The sequence below is a fragment of the Uloborus diversus genome, chromosome 7 (assembly GCF_026930045.1).
Source record: "Uloborus diversus isolate 005 chromosome 7, Udiv.v.3.1, whole genome shotgun sequence".
NCBI classification, from domain to species: Eukaryota; Metazoa; Arthropoda; class Arachnida; order Araneae; family Uloboridae; genus Uloborus; species Uloborus diversus.
In genome coordinates, this window is record NC_072737.1 from 143,510,714 (window position 1) to 143,535,775 (window position 25,062).

Sequence of the window (25,062 nt, forward strand, 5' to 3'; positions counted from 1 at the left end):
TTCACTAATTTCCTTTTTACAGAGTGTACTAACTTTTTCCCTGTCGCAGGTTTTGGTTTCATACTTTTTTTTCTTTGATGTCTTCTATTTCTGCTTCAATAGAAACTTGTAAATTTTGAAGTAATTTCTCCATTTTATTTTGTTCTGCCCATTATGTTTTTTTCTTTGTAGTTTCTAACTGCTCTCGTCTGACAGCTTTTTTAATCGGAGTATCAGTTAGGATTGTAAGCATAATTTTTCCTCTCCTGGTTCCTAAGCTTTGGTACTACTTTTACAAATGGTCTCAGTTGGATAGTCCATATGTGATAATGTGAAGGCCTACTAGGAGAAATACTTGGATTATCGATAGGCCTTATCATTATTTTGACATCTAACGTGGTTCTGTTAAGTGTTTTGAACGTAATATCGTACCATCTTTGAAATAAAGAAAATGTATTACAGACTGAATAGTAAAAAAGCTAAAGGTGAACAGGCATGAAGACAACACTATATAATTGTAATTGGATATATTTTTAACGTGCAACAAATTTTAATAACGTTCCGGTCCATACAAATACGATTCTCATAAAAAGATTAAAATTCCGCTAATTTTTATACATTTGTTCTTAACTACGTATTATTTATTCACAATAAGCTTCAAAACGTTCAACACAAAACTTGCTCAATTTTATAGATAACATATTTTCCTATACGCATGCTAAACCAAAGCTCGACTGATGCTCAAAAACTTGTCAGAATATTTGCTAGGGAGCAGCATCAATCTGGTATGACTGTTGGCTCTCCAGTTATGATTCGATTTGGGAAAAGATCATTGCGTAAACGTACCCCATGCGTAAACATGCCACGCTCTATCCTGCATATTCGTAACTTTTGTTTATTTGGTTTATAATGTTAAAGAGAAGATTGCAGCTATTTTTCTTCGGTTAATTTTTCAACTGTCGGTTTTGAATGAGTCAAACTAAGTTGGAGTTAAAAAAGAATCAAAAGCTGACTTCTAAAGGAAATTATTCATTTGCGTCTAAGAGGAAATATTCGATCCTAAAATTTTTTATCATATAAACGGGATATTCGTTTATTCTTTACCCGATTAAGCAGGGTTGACAGTATGTCTAAATATTTAAAATTAAAGTTTAATATTTACTGCGGTTTTAATTTCGCTACCGATCAGAATTTGGAAAAAAATTGCCCTCGCAGTATTGGAAGGGGGTGTTCACATCGAACTAAAAGACTTGCAGACTAGCAGAAAATCACGTTCTCCATAAATTTACATGTACAATATTCTTTTCCCCAGAAGTAGGTCCTACAAATTATGAACTAAATTAAAGCTATAAAATCTTCTGAGGCAAACATTCATGTCTTTTGCAAAAATTTATTTGCGAACAGATTGCCATTTTCGTGATACCAAGGCTCGTAAAGATACGGAAATATGGCTACAGCTGTGAAGAAGCAATTTTCAGGAGTCAATAAAAGTCTCCAGAAAGATTAATAAAACTTTATGCGAATAGGAGGAAGCGATTATACAAAAGCTTGATTATGTGTAGCATAAAAGAAAACAAGGGATAAATACTGATTACTTTAATTTCACGTTATACTACAAGATATTCAACATTGTTTTCGTCTGCAAAATTGCTTTTTTTCAGTAATTAGTTTTTCAAAGTACGTTTTGTTTAAGGAATATCAGGTACTGCCATGGAAAAGTAAAGGGCAATAACTGCAATTTATTTTTCCTTTTTTTTTTTTTTTTTTTTTTTTTTTTTGAGCAATCACATTGCTTATTGTTCTTACTTGACGGTTTTGATGTTTCTATGATTTTATTTTCCCCCCGCCTCCCTCTGCTGCACCACCCTCGACCGGCCCCTGCCGATGCTGCTCCTCGAACGAAAACAGTATCCAGGTTGCGTCCATATCCTACATACACACGCATACCTACACACACCTACACACACGCATACATATACACACCTACACACATTCATGCATGCAGACAGGCACAAACAAACACACACTTACACACACACACAAACACACTCTTGATTGCACACCTACACACACACACTCATGCCTGCACACAGACACAAACACGCGTACATACACATACTTAAACACACACATACCCACACATTCATGCCTGCACACAGACACACGCCTACATACACGCACACAAACACACTCGTAATTTCAAAAAAAAATAATTTGAATTTAAGAAGTCAAAATTCAGATTTTTGAGCAATCACGATTGCTTATTGTTCTCATTTGACTGTTTTTGATGTTCCGTGCCTTTTTCAGCTTGGACCAAGAGGTTCTGCAGCATCACCGCCCACCGTCCTCTGCAGGCGGCGCGGCGCGGCTGCTCCAGTCCTGAGCTATTCGCATCTCCTGGTCAGAGGCGTCCATGTCCTTCACATACGCACACTCACACATGCCTACGTACATACACATAGGTCTACGCACACACACAAGCCTACACACTTACACACACAACTATGCACACGTAACCGCCCAGGAGGAGAGGCAGACTGGGGGGGGGGCAGGAGCTGTTTCTAGAAACAATAACTCCAATGAGTAGGGTCCTGTCTCAGTTCGTGATTGCGAAAAACATAATTTGAATTCAAAATTTCAGAATTCAAATTAATTTTAATTTTTATATTTATTTATTTTATTTATTGAGCAATCACGATTGCTTATTGTTCTCATTTGACTGTTTTTGATGTTCCGTGCCTTTTTCAGCTTGGACCAGAAGCCTGTGCAGCACCACCGCTCACCGTCCTCTGCAGGCGACGCGGCGCGGCTGCTCCGGTCCTGAGCTATCCGCTTCTCCTGGTCGGAGGCTTCCATGTCCTACACACACGCACGCTAACACACTCACACACACACAAACATGCCTACGTACATACACACAGGTCTACGCACACACACAAGCCTACACAACTATGCACACGTAACCGCCCAGGAGGAGAGGCAGGCTTGGGGGGGGGGACAGGAGCTGTTTCTAGAAACAATAACTCCAATGAGTAGGGTCCTGTCTCAGTTCGTGATTGCGAAAAACATAATTTGAATTCAAAATTTCAGAATTCAAAGTAATTTTAATTTCTTTTTATTTATTTATTTATTTATTTATTTATTTATTTATTTTTTTTTTTTTTTTTTTTTGCATTTTTGTAATTTATTGTATGTTAGCTAAATTGTACAAGCTTGCTTATTTGGCTTCCGCTGAAAAGAAAAAGCGCGAAAAACACGCCTTATTCCAGCATTTTCCTGATATTAGTATTGAATACAAAACGCGTTTCATCAAATATCTCAAACTCATTTCTGCACATACTGCCGTTTACCTGTCAACGGTAGAATACCTCTCTCATAGATGCATGAATTTTTGCACAAAACATCGGGAGCGAGAGGGGGAGGTCGCCCCCCAAATTTTTTGAGCAGAGTGATGTAAATTCAATTTATGCAAATCGCAAATCAATGTTTATTAAAAATATCACGCTGGTTTTCATGAAAAGGTGATGAAACTCGCCACATTTCCAGACAAGAACCAAGTGTTTCCCGTTATTTGGGTGATGACTTTGAAATTAGTGAAGTAGACTGTCCAACCACGGATTGTATGGAATTTTCAAACGTCCAGATGAGACGAATCTATCTGAATGAGGAGGAAAAATAAAAATTTGATGCGTGTATTCCGCTCATTTGAATGAGACTCTGCTTCTGCAAAATCTGACATCGCTAAAAATAATATGTCCATTTCCGCCTGTAAAACGGATGTTTGTCTTTCCATACAATCCTTGGTCAAACAGTAAGCCGACCTTAACAGAAAAAAAAACTGATGGAGAATCATCATTCATAGTTCATTTTAACTTCCTAATATTAATATAATAAATACTTCATATTTGTGTGCCCAGTTAACGATGGTATATCCAATATGCGAGTGCGTGCAAGAGGTGTGGCTGCATCATTTTCGCAAGAAAATTCCTTGGCATTTTAAATTCATTGTTACGCTCCTATTTTAAGTGTATGCTTATTTAATTACTAGTGATACCGTCACGGCTTTGCTCGTAGTAGAAAATTAAAAGGTCTTTTGCTTCGCCTGTATATTTACAAGTAATGGAGGATGAATTTCTCGCCAATTGGCTTGCCCATGTTCCACGTTGTGATAACTCGATAATTTAATCGTCCATCTTATGATAATTTTGCTCGGGAAAATGTTCTTAAAGTTGGAATAGAAAAAGAACAAAAGAACATGAATTCTCGAAAAATCGCTTCGAGGTGCACACCCCCATGCTACAAACTAACTTAATGTCAAATTTCATGAAAATCGGCCGAACGGTCTAGGCGCCATGCGCGTCACAGAGATCCAGACAGAGAGACATCCAGACAGAGAGCCTTTCAACTTAATTATTAGTAAAAGATGAAGCTTATTTCTGATGAAATTAGATTGTTCATCGCTTTTTTTTTTTTTTTTTGCTCAACTTTCATTTTCAACTACTCAATGCATAATGTGCTTTCATAGAAACTTCTTAAAAATACATGCTATTTTTGAAAAAAATATCGAACGTCAACAAATCTTCTCCTGACCTCTTTTAATTATGCCATCTTGGAGTGACACCAGATGGTCTTCAAAAGTTAAAACCAAAAAAACATTTCTCGATAATTTCAAAGCGGTGATTTGACGCCTGGAAAGAATCACTCTTTTGAAAACGACTTTTTCAATACTGAAAAAGCGGATGCCCTTTAATATGTATGACTTTAAATGTTTATTAAATGTTTTTTTATTGTAGAGTTTTCGAACAATGCTTTTCTCGATCGAAATGTCTTCGGTATGCTAACCTTATTTTTCGACCTGTTCAAGCTTCAGTTCAATTTACAAACTGTTATATAAATTTCACACAGATGTATCTTTCAATCAAGTTGGCCAACCAAGCGTGGAACTTCTCAAAAAAAGTTCGCTCCGAGCCAATTTTAAAAAAGCGCGGAAAAAATATTAGAAAAGGTGAAAAAAATTGATAGGATGATATAAAGTCAAACAAGGATTTGATATTTTGAATGGAATAATAGATGTAGTTTCTAATGAAATCAACACAAGATTTAATGTTAAATATTTTTGTCTATTTTTGGCTCTACATTATCTGTATTGGATATTGAAAACGAAAAATAGAATTTTTCAATTACGAGTAAAATTTATAGTATGAGGCAAGAAAAAGACGAGGTAATTCAATGATGAAAAATGAAGCCCCACACAATTTTTAAAGTTGCCTGGGTCGTTTTGAAGAGCAAGGTCTAAAATGTGTGTTTTCATGCATAACTTCGTTAATTCAGTTATTTTTTTTTTAATTTCTCAATCAGCCCAGCTGGTCGAAAAAGATCATTTTCACGTATGTCTAAAGAGGTTAGAGAATTATTTTCGAAACATAACGGGCGAAAAAAAAAAAAACTTTTAGGTTTAGCTGTACTGGCAAAAGAATACGACAGTGATGGACATTGATGGATTAGTAACATGATTTCCTGTACTTCCGGATTCCAAAAATTATGCATTAAAACTTTATTAAAAGGTAAAAACTGTACAATCAAGATGTTTTGTATGCTAGTTATAGTAAAATTAATTAAAATTTTTCGTCATAAAAATTTAAATTATTTTTAAACACTAATTTTTTTTATTAATATTAACCCATTTTACGACCACTTTCTGTTAGCCATGTGTGCTTCGTTCCATACTGATGTAATTTAAGAAACTCGATCCCCTCCCCCCCCCCCCGAATGAAATGATGAAATGACGCCCCTGATCACTGCTGTTCTAAAAGCCAATATTCTTCTGACTGCGAATGTGTCAGTGTATCTCCTACGTCCCGACGTACAAAAGAACCTCAGTTCTTAAAGTCCTGAATTTTTCAAAGATTTAGTTCATAAACGAGTTTTCTGAAACTCGATTTTATTCTACTGATTTTACATTTAAGCAGTTAACATATATTTGCTTATGAGAGAGAACAATTCGTGCACATAATACATTTTTATTTCAATTGAAGATACTGATTCTTCTGAATAAGATGAAATTTGTTTGAAATTGCTTAGTTAGATAAAAAGTAATAGTTGTTTTCATCACAAATACTGGTTCAAAGTTCACCGGTAGCGCACACGACTTTTAACTACTTTCAATCCCAATCCCTTTGAGAAATAATTTAAGATAATGAAAGATAATATAGTTAGGCTAGGAAGAGTACACTGTTAAAACTTCAGGAAACTTTTATGGCAAATATTACTGTAAAATGGAGTATTTACAGTCCAGAAAAAATGTACAGTTTATTGTACCGAAAAAATAAACGATTGCAGCGCCAATTCATACAACACATGACTTACAGTGTGAAGCACATGACACGTATTTCCTCTCACTCGATGTGTCCCAACTAAGGTCCCTATAGTAGAGGAGCCGACGCATCCGACATTTTGGAGCAAACTTGATCCGGTGCTTCGTAGCGATAGCATTGCTGCTGATGTTTACATTTCTTTAGCATGTGTTAAATTGAGTCAAATAGGTGGTTGTTCGGCTGTTAATTGTGTAAACAACTCCAAAAAAGGATTTTAGCGTTTCAGATTTCCAGCAGATGCAGAAAGAAAAAAGAAATGGACAAATAATAGCCCGCGAAGTGACTGGCAGCCTGGAAACGACGCCAACTGTTTCCAAAATTTCGCCAATGTTCACTTACGCTCTCCGACTCTCTCGTTCTCTATTAGGAGAATGATTGCCAATAAAGGTAGCTTTCCCTGTTATACGCTTGCTCCAAAATGGCGGATGCGTCGGCCTCTCCAGTTATAGGGGTTCTAGTCCCAACTGTTATGCTGGTTAGCGAAGCCGCCTGCCAATACGAAGTTCTCGAGATCGAACTTGCTGCTCGCACGTTGCAATTTTTTAACTTTCGATCATTCTACCATAAAATTTTACACTAAAATAAGATTATACGGTAAAAGTTACTGGCAGCATGTATGCCAGTAACTTTTATCATAAAATTTCAGGATTTTTTTAAGTGTAAGTAAAATTCTTCCTAGCTGACGATTTATCTGTTCGTATACGAAGTAAACTTGTGGTATAATCTTCAGGGGTCAGAGAGTATCAACGCGCAAAGGAAGGGCTAATTTTAAAAAGGAAACTAATTTGAAATTTTAAATACTCTTGGAAGAGCACGCCCCCGTGGTCCGAAGTAATTTTTACCAAATTTCAAAGTTGCAGGTACTAAGGGGGCTCTCGGGCATAGCAAAATGGCTCAGTGTATTATTTGAAAAGTGTTTTCTAATTCATAGTCTCTAAACACGTTCAGCAACATTTTACTCCGTACCTCAGTGTTCAAATTAAGTTTAGCCTAGAATTAGAAACGCTCGTAAATTCTGTTCAAAATAACTGACAAATTAGGAACAAACTCTGTCTTATGCAGAGAAAAAAAAAACTCTTTCAAATGATATAAAATGCTCAAGGGTAGGGAATTTTGTTGATCCTGTATTAAGCAATGTATGTGGAATTTTCGCCTAAAAAGTTAATTACAGAAGCACTTGTTCGAAATATTGAAAAAGCACTCTGAGATGCACACCCCTGGGTTTAAAAGCAGTTTTGTACCAAATTTCAAGGCTTGTAGATGCTACGAGATCTCTTAATCGTGAAACAGTCACAAGAGACACAATTTCTTTCACAAAACCGTTTTTTAGTTCATTTTTTGGCATTGCTATTGAACATTTTAATATACTTTGATGTACTGTACAGTGTCAGTGTGTGTTGATATTAGAAGAAAAAAAAAACTTACCGCAGATTTTTTTTTTTTTTTTTTTTTACTTTAGTTATTCCTAAAGATTGTGATTCCTTTTAATGTTCATTCACTTCAACAAGGAATTTCCAAATTTTTTCGAACCAATTTTGAACCACACATAAATTAGAGCACGCGGATACTGATATATATATATATATATATATATATATATATATAAGCAAACAGCAGTCGCAACTGTTTCTCCCCCCCCCCCCCATAAGCAAAGAAAAAAAACGATATTTTCCGCTTAGCCGCTAAATGTTTCTAAATTCCTGCGCTGGTAGAAACTACTGTCTAAAAATAGTGATCATAGTATCCAACGAATTCCCCAATGAACTGCAATATTCCCGATCAGTATGCGGCTAGGAACAGTCACAACGCCCTGCGGGATTATCTTCGGCCATTGATCGCCAACCTTAATCGTTACAGTTACAGAGAGGGAATGAAGAAAAATGTTACTTTTGGCCTAGTTGCTGGGAAAAAAGTGATAAACAGCACTTACATTCGATTGCCGATCCTCTACCGGAACATTTCGAATTCTCTCATCCAGAGGAGTATCAAGAAATGTCTCATGGAAACGATTTTTATTTATTTTTGCACTCGCATAGATAGGCAGAAAGATATAAATAAATAGATCGATATGTAGACAAACGGATACAAAGATAACTGTAAATAGATATTTCCTAGAAATAAATAAATAAATAAATAGATATGCAATAGACATAAAAGAAATTGATAGAGATCCCTGTAAATAGGTGTTGATAGCGAGAAAAACAGACATTTTCGTCTAAATAGATTGATTAATAGATAGATAGATCTTAATAAATAGATGTATAGATATAAATGAATAGATATCTAGAGAGATATCAGTAGTCAGATATAAATATATAGATGTTAATGTATAAATATCTAGAGAGATAGAGAACTAGAGATAAATAGATAAAAATATCGATACATATAAATAAGTAGAGATACAGAGATAAATAAACAGAAACATATAAATAGGTTGGTGGTGGGTGGATATAATGGCTATAAATAAATACACATAAATGATAAATATACGTATAGCAGACATAAATACATACAGGGACGGATTGATAAGAAAAATATGAAAGAGAAAATGACATGAATGTGTGAAATAATAAATTTAAATCTGGGGGCACAGACTAGGGGGAAAAAACAGAAAAGATAAGATGACATACCTCTAGTTCAAAAATCAAAAGGGGTCAGCGGTTACCAACAAGAGTAAAAATGTAAAAACTTAATATATAAAGATTAGAATGTCGCCCGTCATGTTATGATGGGTGAAAATTTGCTTCTATGTACATTTGAACTCAGCGATTGTCTGTTTGGTGATATTTTGGTAGTTTAAGTTAAATTTGGCAGTTTAACCCTAACTCCAGTGGATTAAACATTAACTCCAGTACATAGCGGTCATTGTTGACCATTTTTACATTTCTTTATTCTCCTAAAATGACAGTCTTACCAGTAAAACCGTTAAGTCACCAGATCGAGTTCAGCCTTGTCACGGTAAAGTATTTCCCTGCATGTTAAACATTACCAAAACATATTATCAAATGATCGTGCCGTGGCGCGAAATTCTTTATCATCAACAATTATTTATATGGAGATTATATGAGGATTCTTAAGTAACTTGCGGTGGTCTAAACTACCGATTATTAGTCTTTCTATGGAAATAACTTGTCTTAAAGCTACATATGCTTGACCTTTAGCAAAAAATGCGTGAATTTAAAACCATAGCTATGTAAACAGCCTGTATAACTCATGGTGACGCAAATTCGGAAACGGCGTCAGTGAAATCTTTCTCGCAAAACTAAAAGAAAAAACTCGTCAAGAAAGTACACTTTGTGAAACTCAGTCCCCTAAATCAAGATATCGAAAAAGTAGACTTAGTAAACAAAAACTCCAGGCAGTGAAAACGCTTCCTAGATTTGTCTCACGCTGTGTCGCACGCAGGTAGTGTGCGACACGATCCATAGCTGACAATATGGCGACAGGCTGTTGATATGGTGAATTTTGATTACTCTCATGTGTTTAGTGACACTCCCAAGGTTAAGACTGATCGATTGACGTAAAATTCGCCAAGGATTTTTTTTTTCTTTATGGTAACTCCAGTTTAAAAATTATTACATGAAATTGAACGAAATTTGTTACTAATATTACCTCATGTGAATTGGGCAGACTGCTTTTCGGCACCAATTTCCTCCAAGGAGGAAGTATGGCAAATTGAACATATTCCTCGCTAAGCGGGACAGTTCTATCGCAAAAAGTAATACAAGAATTCAAGCAAAAATTGGTAGTTTTAGCTATCTTTATCTTTACTAATGATAAAGCTGAATGTCCCTCTGCCTGTCAGGATCTCTGTGACGCGCATAGCGCCTAGACCATTCGGCCGATTTTCATGAAATTTGGCACAAAGTTAGTTTGTACCATGGGGGTGTGCACCTCGAAGCGATTTTTCGAAAATTCGATGTGGTTCTTTTTCCAATCCAATTTTAAGAACAAAAATATCAGTAGATGGACGAGTAAATTACGAAATTATCATAACGTGGAACCGCAACATGGGCGCAAGCCAATTGGCGAGAAAATTCACCATACATTATTTAAATATACAGGCGAACCAAAAGACCTTTTAATTTTCTATTACGGGCAAAGCCGTGCGGGTAACCACTAGTTCATTAATAAAACTGATAGGGTAAAAGCACGGAACATGCGGTATACCTTTTGTTTCTGTTTTTTTACAACTAGCATGATAAAGAGAAAAAATAATAATATTGAGCATAAAATAAATTCAGGACTCTGGATTTAGGATTGCGCTGAAAAATTGAATTTTTTTTTTAAATAAAAAAATGTGCCCCCCTTTCCTATACCCCAAATTGGGAAGTACCGTCATATTGGATGACTTTACTCTACTTGAAACGCTTGATCTTAAATATCTCACAATTACAAAAAACCGACTTGCGCCACTTTTAAAATAAAAAGCTCGTCCATAAACCTTGTGCTGTACATCATAGACAACCAACCAAATATGGGAAGAGACTGAGTTAATAATTAATAAATCATTTTGATGAAAAAATCTTATGTTGGAAAAAAATTACCAAGAAGAAAGAAAAGCTGAGTATTTTGAAATATTTTAATTAGGCTTAAGAAGCTCGTCGACATAAAATCAATGCCATTCTTCTTAAAGAATGCGTAAGAAGCAAAATTTATGCGAACGCCCGAAGCATAAGTTCCTTTACAACTTTTATTAACTATCATGTAAAGGAAATAACTCTAAATTCTCTCAAAAGGGTTTCATTAAGAAAGTGAAGTGCTATCTTAGCGCGATCTAACGTCCATATCTTGTGTGCATCTCAAAGCGTTGCTTAGCAACAGAATAATAAAGTTCTTTTTCGGGTCTCGGATATTCTACATAGGTTTTAAAATACTTGTTGTGAAATTTAAGTTTTGGAATTTTGATTACTGTTGTGAAATTCAGAGTTTACCTGAAGTTTATATTTTCTTTTCTTACTTGGAACTTGAAGGTTCTCTCTCCCTTATTGAAAATAAGTCTTAAATTGAAAAGGAAATACTGCAGACTTCAGTGACTAGACAACTACCAGATAATTGCAGCAACATCGAAAAGTCACTTTACGTAATTAATCCGAGAATATTCTGCTATAAAACTAAGTTCCGTCAATTTAATTTGTAAATAACGAATTTAAAACCTTTTGGATAGTAAAAATGTCCCAAGTGTTCCCTGTGTCAAGTGGCGCATGTTCAACAATCAGACTTAAATAAAATAAATTGGGTAAAATTTTCGTCAACGTGTTTAAAAGAGCAATTATATGACTTCAAAATTTAAATTTAGACTCCTTCGGATTTTTTTAACATTCCAAAAATTCCGGTATTGTTACTAATAGGCGTAAACATTCCGTTTCTCGCGATCATGTCCCCAGGCGTAAACATTCACGGATTCACATGCAAAACTCTTTCCCGCCCCCCATGGGGATTTCGGCCATAGGTCCTGAGCAGCAATCAGCTTTGGTGCGAAATTTGACAAAGATCCGACGTAAAGTGTGAATTTGTGTGAGAAAAGACCCTATGAGTAGTTTTCGCCAAGTAGAAACTGCCGTCTGTTAATTCTTGATCAAAGAACCTCTGCAACGAATTTGACAAAGATGCTACTGTCCACCTTTGAGAACTTGAGCTATGACCTTGAGCAAGTTCATTTCTTTCAAGGGAGAGCAATCAGTAAGAGAAATTGTTAGGCCCAGAGTTGGGCTACCATTGCAACCCTATTATTGGCGAGAAAATCCTGTACCACTTGCTACCTCTTATCTGAATTATATTGTTCGCCAAATGAGAAACAACACTGCAAACAAAATCCGCAAGTTCTTAAGCCGTTTTTCCTCACCCCTATTTCAACAAATGGAATCTTTTAATCGGTCGGGCAGCGGAGCTTAAGTTGCTAGAGGTGGACAGTTCGTAAGCTGTGGATTTGTATAAGGAACGTACACGCACAGTCATTTTTATGCACATAGATTCTTCAATCTATACGTCACTGCAACGTCATTTTGTAACGTCACCACGGACTAGCATTCGCAAGTTGCTGCAAACTGTTGATGACTTTTAACGATAGATCGTGACCGTCATCCCGATATTTTTAGATTAGGTGACTTTTAAGATACTTCTCAATTACTGGCGCTGTTAAATCACGTTCCATAGATTTTCTATCTCATTCAAGTCAGTTGGTTTTTACCGACCGATCGTGATATAATAGTGAGTGTACCTGAACCTTGTTACTCCCGCTCGATGAATTTTGCTGCAGTTATGAAAATCAGCATCAGCAATAACAACAGAAGCATCATGTAGTTGTCCTCCAGAATGTTAGAGCAAACTTCCTGGTTCATGTAAATATTTACCACAATGAACGAGCCCAATCATTGGTTAGAGAAAAATCCTCAAAACATTGCAGCCGGTTTGAGCCTGACCTTGTACACAATCAGGGTGAAAAGCTTCATTTGCTCTTTGGCACACACAAAGACGAGCGACATTTTAATAAAGACAAAAATGTGATTCGTTAAGTCTCATACATTCCCTCAACCAGCTAATTGCAGACGAGTAACGTTATATGCTTGTAACTGACCTCTTGCAAGCAGCCAACTCCAAATGTTCTGTGCATGCAGTATCCGTCGTACTGTTCTCTTTTTCTCTAACCGGTTGGGATTAAAACCCATAAGCCTTAAGCCTTGGTTTCCTAGAAGCGAATCGCCGATCTTCGACGTCGCTCATCGACGTAACGCTGAAATCAAAGTCAAGTGGATTCCGACGTGACCACTCAGAACGCCGAATTGGCTCGGGCGCGCATGAGCAGAAGAATCAAGTTTTCGCCTCGGCGAGGAACGACGCCGACGCTAAGCGTGTTCGCTTCTAGGAAACCAATGCTTTAGTAAAGCTTCATTCAGCGACAGCAGCGCCTTGATCGGTAAGGCATTGGATTTGTGACCGAAAGGTCCCGGGTTCGATCCTCGCTTGTCGAAGATCCGCCGTCTTCATTAATGGTGACTGGGAGACGTTAAATATCCTCGTGGTCACAAAGTCTTCCAAGTGAATCGATACTTATGTGGGTGATGGAACAGGGATCACTCGGTATCTGGTCTGGTTCACCGACTGCAGCAATTCCGGTCTGATTTAGAAGCGATTTCAATCCACAAGCTTTGAAACTCTTATTCTATTCCTCTCAAGCAAAGTTTTCTTCTGACCTCAGTTCTGAAGTCCTGATTCGCCTTCACGTATACTATACCACTGCTTGTAGACACATTAAGCAGCCAGCTGCAAAACTCGAAAAAATGTAACATTTTCACTCACCATTTATCGTGAACATGGACAAACATAACAATATCTTTTTGTCACACTGTCTCACATCTTTATTTACTATCCATTCTCACGTACAATTTTCACTTAAAACAAAGTCGTTTCACTAAACACTATTGCCTTCTATTCACGTAGAGGCTAAATACCCAATTGCTGCCTTTAATTCACGAGTCGAACCACAGCATGCTGCAGACACTCGCCAGTGCGATAGATTTACTCTATCTACCAGTTTGTTAGCATTCTCAGGTTCAATGAGATGTCTTCTGCCTCCATCTCGCTTATTCTCCATTCCAGACTGAGGAGTTCTAATAAGAACGAAACTACAGTCTCTGGATGTGATAACCGGGCTGTCTAGTATATTGCATGTAGTTCTGCCTTAGCCCTGGCTTAGGAGCGGAAACTCATAGCTAAAATATGCACTCAGTTTAGTACGCTTACTCAACTGCTGCACCATCTATAAAAACGTAACAATTCCTCTGTACATGTGCAATGGGGTGATTAATTTTTGTCGTGTAAAAGCGTTGACGTGCATTTCCAATCAATTGATAAGTGTTTCAGGATTCGAGTTTATTTTGTCTGATCAGTCAGATCACTCTGTTCAGTTGCCTCAAAATTTTGATCCTATCCTTCGTCACCTTTATTTCTGTACTTTAAAGTTTAACTAGTGGTCTGGTTGCTCATAACTTCCGTGATAAAGTCGAAATTGTTTCCTTTATAGACCATAAAACACGTGACTAATGGTTTACTGTCTGTTGTGAGAATACCATGACGGGCTTAACTATCTAAATCTCAAGTTCCACTTTCGGTCAACCTGAACGAGATCAACTATCAAAGGGACCTCTGGCCCTCAAACTATGAAGGACTGCGTTCCAGGCGCCTTGCCTTCAGAAGACAACACAATAGATGGTGGTGCCATCTATGGACACTTCGAGAATTTAGAACCAGGGCAGGAGTCGGATAACTTTCTGGTCTGGCACCCTCAGAGGTATCGTTTCACATGGAGGACATTGTGACCACGAGCATATTTAACGTCGCCCAGTCACCATTAATGACGACGCTGGATCTTCGACCAGCGAGGATCGAGCCCGAGACCCTCCGGTCCCAAGTCCAATGCCTTACCGATCAGGCCACCACGGCCTCTGAACGGGATACCAAAGAAACTGCTGTTCATTGCTACTTCAAAAGAAAAAATAATTAAAACAGAAATTCAGTTATTGCAAAATTTTGATCTTGTCCTTTATTTCTTTAAGATTTAACTAGTGATTACCAGGTTTGTCACTTAGGGAAAAGGGGCGATAGAACCCCCCCTGGTTTTGAGAAACTAATGTATAAAACATATAAGAGGGCGTGGATTTTTTTTTTTTTTTTTTTTCTTTCTTTCTTTTTTGATAGAATTTGCATTGACCTTTTGCCAACTCCAGGAAAAATTAAATCACGGGTCTGGTGGTCAGTCACAGCTACCTTATCAAAATCGAAATTGCGTCCATTACAACCAATAAAGCACTTGACTAATGATCGCTGCCTGTTGTTAGAATACCATGACCGGCGTTTTCACCATCTAAATGTCAAGCTCTATTTTCAGTCAAGCTGAACGGAGATACCAAGGCAACCACTTGACATTGCTGTTTCAAAAGAAGAAAATAAATAAAACCGTTTCTCAATTTCATTGGCTCTAACTTATGTCATGAATTACAGTAGAGATTTTTTTTTTTTTTACTTAAGTACGGGGGCTATTCCCCTTCCTTTATTTTCCCGCCAACACATGAATGGTGAGCATTTTGGCTATATTCCAAACATCCACGCCAAGCTGTTTTACCACTATTTCACGTCGACGCCTCTTTATTAAAAAGGGCGAAATCTTTTTGTAATAGAAGTGAAAGGGAAAAAAATAGATTGGGAGTGGGGAATTGATTGGTAGTGACTTCATGCTAACAATAGGTCGGTTCGGAAGTGGAATTGAGCCAAGAATACCTAACGACCATTTTTGACGTGAAGACAAAGAAAACCATTCAGCCATTTGAATAGCTAAGACATGCTAGAACTGTGAAAGATGCATGCGATTGGAAATAAAATGTAGAATTAATCAAAGAATAATAGTAATATTTAAAAAAAATTACTTTGAATTTGGAATTCAAATTATGTTTTTCACAATCACGAGTGTGTTTGTGTATGTTGGTGTGTGTGTTTGTGTCTGTGTGCAGGCATGAGTGAGTAAGCGTGCGTGTTTGTGTGTATGTGTGTATGTATGCGTATGTATGTATGTGTGTGTAGGTGTGTGTATGTATACGTGTGTGTTGGATATGGACGCAACCTGGAGACGGTTTTTACTAGAGGAGCAGCATTGTGAGGCCGGTCGATGGTGGCGCTGCAGAGAGAGGCGGGGGGAAAATAAAATCATAGGAATTCAAAACAGTCAAATGAGAACAATAAGTAATGTGATTGCTCAAAAAAAATTCCACTGTGGTGTTGTGTAATTTATTCACACGTATGTTGAAACACACAAAATTTACATCAATCAGTTAAAACGATTGATGCATGTGATTTTTTTTTTCATTAGAAAGAGTGATTCATTGAAAGATTTTTTTTTTAATTTGAAGATTTCTTTAACATTTTTTTTTTCTTTTCAGGACTCTTCAAGACCCGCCTTGACAACAAGTCAAGTTCGAGGTGAGATACTGTTATCTAAAATTCAACACTTGAATTCCACTCCATCTCTAATCTAAAATCCATCACTTGAATTTCACATAAAAATCACACTTGCTTCATTCGTATAGACAAGAAAAACGAAACTGCAACGTTTCTTTGCCATTTTAAATTGAAGACCTTGGTGCAAGAAGGAAACTGCGCCACGTTTTGAAAACTTTAAGAAATCACAAAAAAACGTTTTGACTTTTTACATAATACTATGTTAAAACTAGCTTCTTAGAAACCAAATTTTATTGACTTTTCAACAAAAGATTGTTGCAGCGATTGTGCTAAGTCCGACAAATCCCAGACGCCAGGTCGTCCTGGCAACTAAAAACTTGGCCACAAGTTCTTACAGAAAAAGAATATTTCACAGGTCATTTTACACTGAATTTTCCGTAAACTCTTAGAACTAATTTGTCTGGTGCCTAAACATTTTGGAAGTAAAACCAGCAGGCTGCCTTATATGACGATAGTTGGGAAAGTTGGTGCCACACTGCGACTTAATGTCTCAATTAGAACGGTAATCATATAGAGAAGTAGCTGGATGGAGTGTCAAAATATTTCAAATAAAACAGTTTTAATTTTCACTGTAGTTTTACTTTTGCAACACATTGGACCTTGAAAGAAAAATACATCTCTTATTATTTCAATGCTATTACTGCCGTGCTAAGCGCAGATGTGGTATCTGCACACTTTGTCGAAATTGAGTTATTGACACCAGGTGATCATTAATAATTTAGTTTACCTAAATCTCAAATTTTTTGGCGATTTGTGAACGAGAAATATCAAAAAAAGATATAGCAAACAGGTGGTATCTGCATACTTTGCGTAGATTGCTGAAGACATTTGAACGTGTAAGTGACAAATACTAAGCCTTTAACTGGTATCTGAGCATTTACGCTTTTTTTCTTCGTAATTATGTACATACAACTTTTATACCTATGTAAAGCAGCATCTCTACATAGTATTCGCAACTCCAGCGCTCGAATACGCTACCTTGCGGTGATTTACAAAATTAAAGAAAAGGTAAAACATTGCGTTCCACGTGTGTCTGTTGATAAACATAGACAGTTTGTTATGAGTATTTATTGACACATTCGATGTGAGTCGATGTGTTAGATCTCTTTCAGCAACGGAAATAGTTTCGTCCCGTAATGGTATTTTCGAGCTTCTTAAAATAATGTTGATTTTCATTATTTTCCTCTAAAAAGTGAGTTGTTCATTGTCGTAAATGGCGAAATCGTAAACACAAGAAAACTCTGGATTAACAAACTTCGCATTTACATGAAATAAAAAGCAAATATGTTCGTCTGTTCGAAACTTTTTTTTTTTTTTTTTTTTGAAAGAGATAACGTTATACCAAGTAAAAATTGTTATTGTTTTGTGTGAATTTGTAAGAATAAGGTTTTTCCCCCCTTAAGCTCGAAAGAAGGACTTAATAACATTAGTAGAAGAATCCAGGCTTTCATCTCCGACTTGTTTAAAAATAATTAAGTTAACAAACCTTATTTTACTGCAATATTTAGTTGGAATAGACTGCAATACAAAATATTTTTTTTAAACAAAATATCGTAGAACGAAATGAAAAATGTTTAACTGAGAAAGAAATTTGAAGCAAAACAAAAGCCGAGAATTTTCATCGCCAAAATAGTGCGCCAACTTTACTTTACTGCTTTCATTCTCAGCTGAAGAAATTTGTTTAAGTTTATTGTTTTAGTATTGTGCGAGCAAAAAACCCTTGGCGAGATTGTCAGTTAAACTATTTTTATATTTTATCATAAGTGGAATAAAATGGTAGAAAGATTACAGAATTTGATAATTTAAAAGAAATAATGGTAGATCAATTAAAAAAAAACTACCACCATATATCCGTGAGAATTTTGTTGATAATTTGCATAGCATGACAGAATTAAATCATAATTCAGAAATTAGAAATATACGAAACAAAAAAATTTTAAATTAGCCGATTCAGCAATTTGAGAAAAATAACTCATCTACAAATGCAAAACAATTAGCGCTAGTCAAGTAAGGCAAAGAAGTATCAACTTCTTTTGATAATAATTCGTAATGTCACATGATTAAATTTTCTTGCATTAATTGTTATTCTTGTCAGTCTTATAGCCACAATGAAAATGTAGTTCCATCAAGAATTGATAAATATCGAATTCAACATCCTGGAAATGGCTGCTAAGAACTACGAACTAAGTAATTTGCATTATTTTCTGACGTTTAGTAAGGCTTCTTGAATTATCATTTCTTTCTACATGGGCCAGAATACCCACAAGACTTTCCTATTCCTATTCAGAGTCACAACTGACTACAACTGTATTTATGTCGAGGGCTGCATACTAAGTGCCTTGCCTCCATTATTTTATATACCGATAGATGGCAGCACCATCACCGGATAGAACAGTTAATGAGAATTTAGAACTAGTCCAGGAGCTAATAGCTACCTGGTGCTAGCACCCCCAGAGGTATCGTTTCACATGGAGGACATTGAGATCACGAGCATATTTAACGTCGCCCAGTCCCCTTTAATGACGACGGTGGGTCTTCGACCATCGAGGTTCGAACTCAGGACCCTCCGGCCCCGAATCCGACACTCCACCGATCGGGCTACCACGGCCCCCACAAGACTTTAAAAATCAATCTAAAAAGAATAAAGCAAAAAAATCATGCATACAAACAAAAATTACTAGGCTTATTAGCATTTTCAATGCTACGGCATGCGTTTGTTTTACCCTTTTCATCCGCCATTAGACGGTGGCTGCAGTGCTCCCTATAGTTGGTTGGAGTTGCGAATAAAATGAATTCTTCAAAAAGCGTCTGTTTGTTTAAACGCACAAAATTCGAAAACTATCCGGCCGACTTCGCTAAAATTGCATTATGTGACAAAAATGTCATCAAATGCAGAAAATGTCAAGAAACTAGACATAATATGTACCAATGTATAGAAAACAAAAGTACAAAATGAAAATGTTGTTCGAAAGAACCAAAAATTTATGAATATCGAATTCAACATCGTGAAAATGGTTGCTTCAGGACAACTTACTGTGCGCTTTGCATTAATTTCTTACTTTCGTAATATTTTTTGATTTCTCATCTATTTCTACATGGGTCAGAATAACCAAAAGACTTTTAAAAAGAAACTTAAGAGACTGAAGAACAAAAAAAAATCACACATACGAATAAAAATTTCTGTCATTTATTAAGCTTAGAAGCAATTTATACGTAAAGGCATGAATTTGTTTTACCTTTTTTATCCGCTATTAGACAGTGGATGCAGCGACCCTTATAGTTTGGTGGAGTTGCGAATTGTTTGAAAGAGAAATTTTACATGATGTTTTTTTTTTTTTTTTTTGAGCAATCACGATTGCTTATTGCTTTCATTTGACTGTTTTGAATTCCTATCATTTTATTTCCCCACCAGCATCCTTTGCTATATCAACGTCGACCGGCTCCTCACGATGCTGCTCCTCTAGCGAAAACCGTCTCGGTTGCGTCAATATCCTACACCTACACGCACGTACACACACACATACATAAACCTACACACACATACACACGCATACATACAGACACCTACACATACACACACAACTACCCACACACTCATGCCTGCACACAGACACAAACACACATTCCTACATAACACATACATGTACCCCTACACACAAACACACATACCCCACACACACACACACACACACACACACGCCTACATACACACACGCCTACATACACACACACACACTCGTGATTGCGAAAAACATAATTTGAATTCAAGATGTCAAAATTCAAATTAATTATTATTATTTTTTTTGATCAATCACGATTGCTTAATGCTTTCATTTGACTGTTTTGGTGTGCTATCATTTTATTTTCTCACCAGCACCCTCAGCAGCACCACCGTCGGCCGGCCGCCTCACGATGCTGCTCCTCTAGCGAAAACCGTCTCCAGGTTGCGTCAATATCCTACACTTACACGCATACATACACGTACGTACACATATACCTACACACACATACACAAACACATACAGACACCTACACATACACCTACACACAACTACCCACACCCTCATGCCTGCACACAGACACAAACACATATGCCTACACACACATACACATCCCTCCCACACACACACAAACACTCATACACACAACTACCCACACGCATCCCTACACACATACACATACCCCATACACACAAACACACATAAAACCCCACACACGCCTACATATACACACACACTCGTGATTGCGAAAAACATAATTTGAATTCAAGATGTCAAAATTCAAATTAATTATTATTATTTTTTTTTGATCAATCACGATTGCTTAATGCTTTCATTTGACTGTTTTGGTGTGCTATCATTTTATTTTCTCACCAGCACCCTCAGCAGCACCACCGTCGGCCGGCCGCCTCACGATGCTGCTCCTCTAGCGAAAACCGTCTCCAGGTTGCGTCAATATCCTACACTTACACGCATACATACACGTACGTACACATATACCTACACACACATACACAAACACATACAGACACCTACACATACACCTACACACAACTACCCACACCCTCATGCCTGCACACAGACACAAACACATATGCCTACACACACATACACATCCCTCCCCCACACACACAAACACTCATACACACAACTACCCACACGCATCCCTACACACATACACATACCCCATACACACAAACACACATAAAACCCCACACACGCCTACATATACACACACACTCGTGATTGCGAAAAACATAATTTGAATTCAAGATGTCAAAATTCAAATTAATTTTTCATCAAAATAGCGATAAGAAGTACACGTTTGCGTTTGGTGCCACAAAAATTGTCCTTAAACTTAGAAATATCTCCTCAATCGCTAGGTTTAAACTTATTGGAATATATTTGGAGATATCTGGTGGCTAGATTACGAAAATACACCATTGAAACGAAAAGCAAACTAGAAATAGTAAGACTCGAAGTGCGGCTGAACACTTACTCAGAAATTGCATAAAAAAAGAAAGAAAAAACAATGAAATCTATTCCCAGACGTTTAAAAGCTGTTGTTGATAGATACTACATGATATTCTACTAAATACTAATTTTGTAAAAAGTTAGATTATTTACTAATTTTTTGACATTTTTTCAAAGTGTACAAAGACTTTTGTGAGATAAAATTTCCGGCACTTTTTGGTTTATGATTTTTAAAAAATTAATTTTTAATGTTTTATTAAAAATTTTCGTGTAGTTTTGTTTAAAATAGATCATAGATCTTATAATTAAATACCTATTCCAAAATATTAATTCTAACCAATGCATAGGAGCCTATTTCATTGAAAGTCGTAAGTGTACGAACACTTTTGGGAGCCACTGTATGTTCTGGTAAATATTCAGCCTTTTCTATTTAAATTTTTATTAAAAATGCGAATTCTTAAAAATGAAATGAATGTAAAATATTCATTGCTAATTCTTTTATGCAAAAAAAAAAAAAAAGCATTTCATTCTACGGTCAATTACATTTTTGTTTAAGTATCGTCTGCTGTCAAAATTAGCTTCATGCTCGGTAAAAATAAATCTAGAAAAGAAAACATCGTAAATGTAGCATCAACACACTAGGTTGCGTTCGACGAACCTCACCGGTTGACCGGTGAGTAACCAGTTACTAACCGCAGCGTTCTATGATCAACCGGTTATCGCATCGGTTACCATTCTAAGTTGTTGATTAGTTGATTGAAGCACGTGATCATTAACTGTCACGTGATTAACTAAGCGGGCGCTACCGGTCGTGCTCGTCGAACTCGACCATTATCTCTACATAGTATAAAATGAAGTCTCCAGAAAGCGTCTGTTTGTTTAAACGCGCAAAACTCGAAAACTACCCAGTCGATTTCGCTGAGATTTTCACAGTACCTTTTTTTTTAGTCCCAGAAAGGTTTGCAGACCGGTTCGAAAAATATTCTACGAGTAGTTCTTTTTTTATTCCAATGTAGGCCCAATTTTAACATAAATTCTCAAATATGGGAGTGAAAAATGACTTGCATACATTAATATTACATATCGTTGGAAAGAGTAGAATTTTCCGCGTTCTACGCAATTTGTTTCAATGCTCATACTTTATTATGGCGGGAGTTATTTGCGTTTTCAACTCGAATTTTTTAAAGCTTAGCAGAAATTTATGCATTAGTTTCTTCATTAAATCTATCAGTAAAAAGCTAAAGAATAGTCCCACAATATTCTTTTTGACACCATTGGAAAAAGCGATATTTTATACTCCAGATCCATCTCGAACTGTGGTCGAAAAACTAAGCTTCTGTCTCGAAAGGGAAAAAAGTTACAAACCTTTTTAAATCAAGTTCAAAAAAGCTCGTTTCTGTTCAAATTGTTAACTATTTTCTTTCGCATTTTAATTCCTTAAACTTATTTTATTTTGTGTTTCCATGGTTAAGCGTTTTAAATCCATCTGTCTCAATTTAATTTCTTAAAAGTATTTTTATATCTGTCGTCATTGTTTAGAAGGGAAATTTTGCATGTTTTTTTTTTTTAAATTTAGTTTTAAGCCTGATTGTTGAATATACGTCACTTGACACAATTTTTATTTTCAAGGTAGACCGGGCAAAGCCAGGCAATGCAGCCAGTTAGAATATAAAGAACAGAAAGTTAACATTCTGTTAGATTTGTATTAACACAATAAAGCGACAGCAAAATCCAACTAAAGCAGATGTTTTCAGTATTAAGTAATGATACATTAAGTGCGTTTTACTAAGCTATTTTTGTCGTATCTGTGCAGATACCCCTAAAAATGACTAGTAATAGTCACTTACGGTGAAATTATCCTAGTATGTGAAAATGTTTTGAAGAGAAAATTTTGTCGTAACTGCATTTATTAATTTTAAATAGACTTTTACAAAAATACACTCTTACGTGGGTTAGGTAATTTATTTACGAAACAACTATCGCGAATTGAACATTTAATTCAGTTACAAATCAAAGAAACGAGTTGCAAAACTTTTATCATCAATTTCTCATTTTAAGCTCTACTGCAGATACCCACATCTGTGCTTAGCACGGCAGATTAATATTTTTTTTCCCCAATGCGCCAGTCATTTTGTAAGGACAATGTTTTGAAAATTGTATAATAATTATTATGTAGTAGAACCTCCCTTAAGGGATACCTCCGAATAAGAGACACCTCTATTTAAAGGACATTTTTTCTGGTCCCAATCCCTTTTAATAGGTACCTCCATGTATTTGCCTCTAATCAAGGGACACTCTATTTAAGAGACAGTCACAGAAAAAAAAATGCGAGCGATGGGGTCAACTTTAAAAGTATTTTTTCTGAAAGAGCATGCTTAAAAACATAGGGTTTGACCATTTTTTAAATAATTTGTTTAAGTTTAATATTTTTAAAAAATTACTTAATTCGGTGCGCTTTCATTGTTTACGCTTCTGTCTGATGACATCACAAATGACGAAATGCCATTTAGTGTTGCCATTTCAAGAGCAAAATATTTAATTCGCATCTTTACTCACGTGTATTGGCAACGATATGGTTGATAGCAAGCGTTGAGCGCAATTTTAATTCGCTTCTTGATTATCATAACGTGAAAACGTGGTAGAAAGATGCGTCACAAAGAGAATCATTAGTGACGTCATCAAGACCACGCATTGTTAGAAAAATTGGACATTTTCAAAATTTAATTCAAAAATAACTGTTGGGAAAATGAAAATATTTTCTGGGTCCATGTTTTTTTTTTTTTTTTTTTGCTCATTCTATTAATTTCAGTGACAAAAAAAGTATTACTTTCGACTGAAGGAAACAACCCCATTATGCACAAGTGCATAAGAAAGATTGAATTTACGGGAATTCAAGTTTCACTTTTCCTCTAAAAATTAATTGAGGAGATTTTAACATAAACACATGTTAAAGATACAAACATATATTGTAAACGTCTTGCTGAAAGTTACACGCATGATTTGCCCACCCAGATATTTATTCAATAGGGAGAGGGCATAGAAACTGACAAACTTTTTATATAAAAATGTAAATGTAAACACTAATTGTAATACTTAATGTCTTGCATAGTAAATTACATGACATGAAGCAAAGTCATAAAATTACTTTAAAATAATTGTTTTATGCTGCAAAATTTTGGAATTACCAAACAAAATTATACTGAGTTAACACATTGCATGCATAAACTAAAATACCTCCAACGAAGGGACACCTCTATTTAAGGGACATAATATCTGGTCCCATTAGTGTCCTTTATTGAGAGGTTCTGCTGAAAATCTTAAAACATTTTACTATAACCGTAACTATGCACTCTCTATTCTTATCTTAAGGGGGTCCGGCACACATTTAAAAAAATTTTTTATTATATACTTTAGAGTTTTGAAATTTTTTGCACTGATTCACCATTTATTTAATAAGCAAAATCATAACATAAATATGAAAAAAAAATTATTTAAATTTAATTAGTTTCTTTTAAAAAAAATGGGGTTGCTTTAAATTGCTATAACTCAAAATATTCTTGATCAATTTTCAATTTTTTTAAAATAAATTACGCACAAATATCTATGCTTTGATTTTTATTCGGCGATTTTAAAAATATTGATTCAATAAAAAATAAAAAATATTTGAAGAAAATTTTTGAAAAATTCGAAGATACTTTATTTTGAAAAAATCATAATTTTTTTCA

At 35.9% G+C, this 25,062-nt stretch overlaps 1 protein-coding gene across 1 annotated transcript in view; it reads left to right on the plus strand.

Annotated features, from left to right (window-relative positions):
- Positions 1-25,062, plus strand: part of LOC129226062 (calcium-binding protein E63-1-like) — a 260,650-nt gene that overhangs the window by 198,822 nt on the left and 36,766 nt on the right. Inside the window, exon 2 of the mRNA XM_054860643.1 lies at positions 16,286-16,325. Coding sequence (XP_054716618.1) covers positions 16,286-16,325 — 40 coding nt within the window. The remainder of the gene's footprint in view (positions 1-16,285; positions 16,326-25,062) is intronic.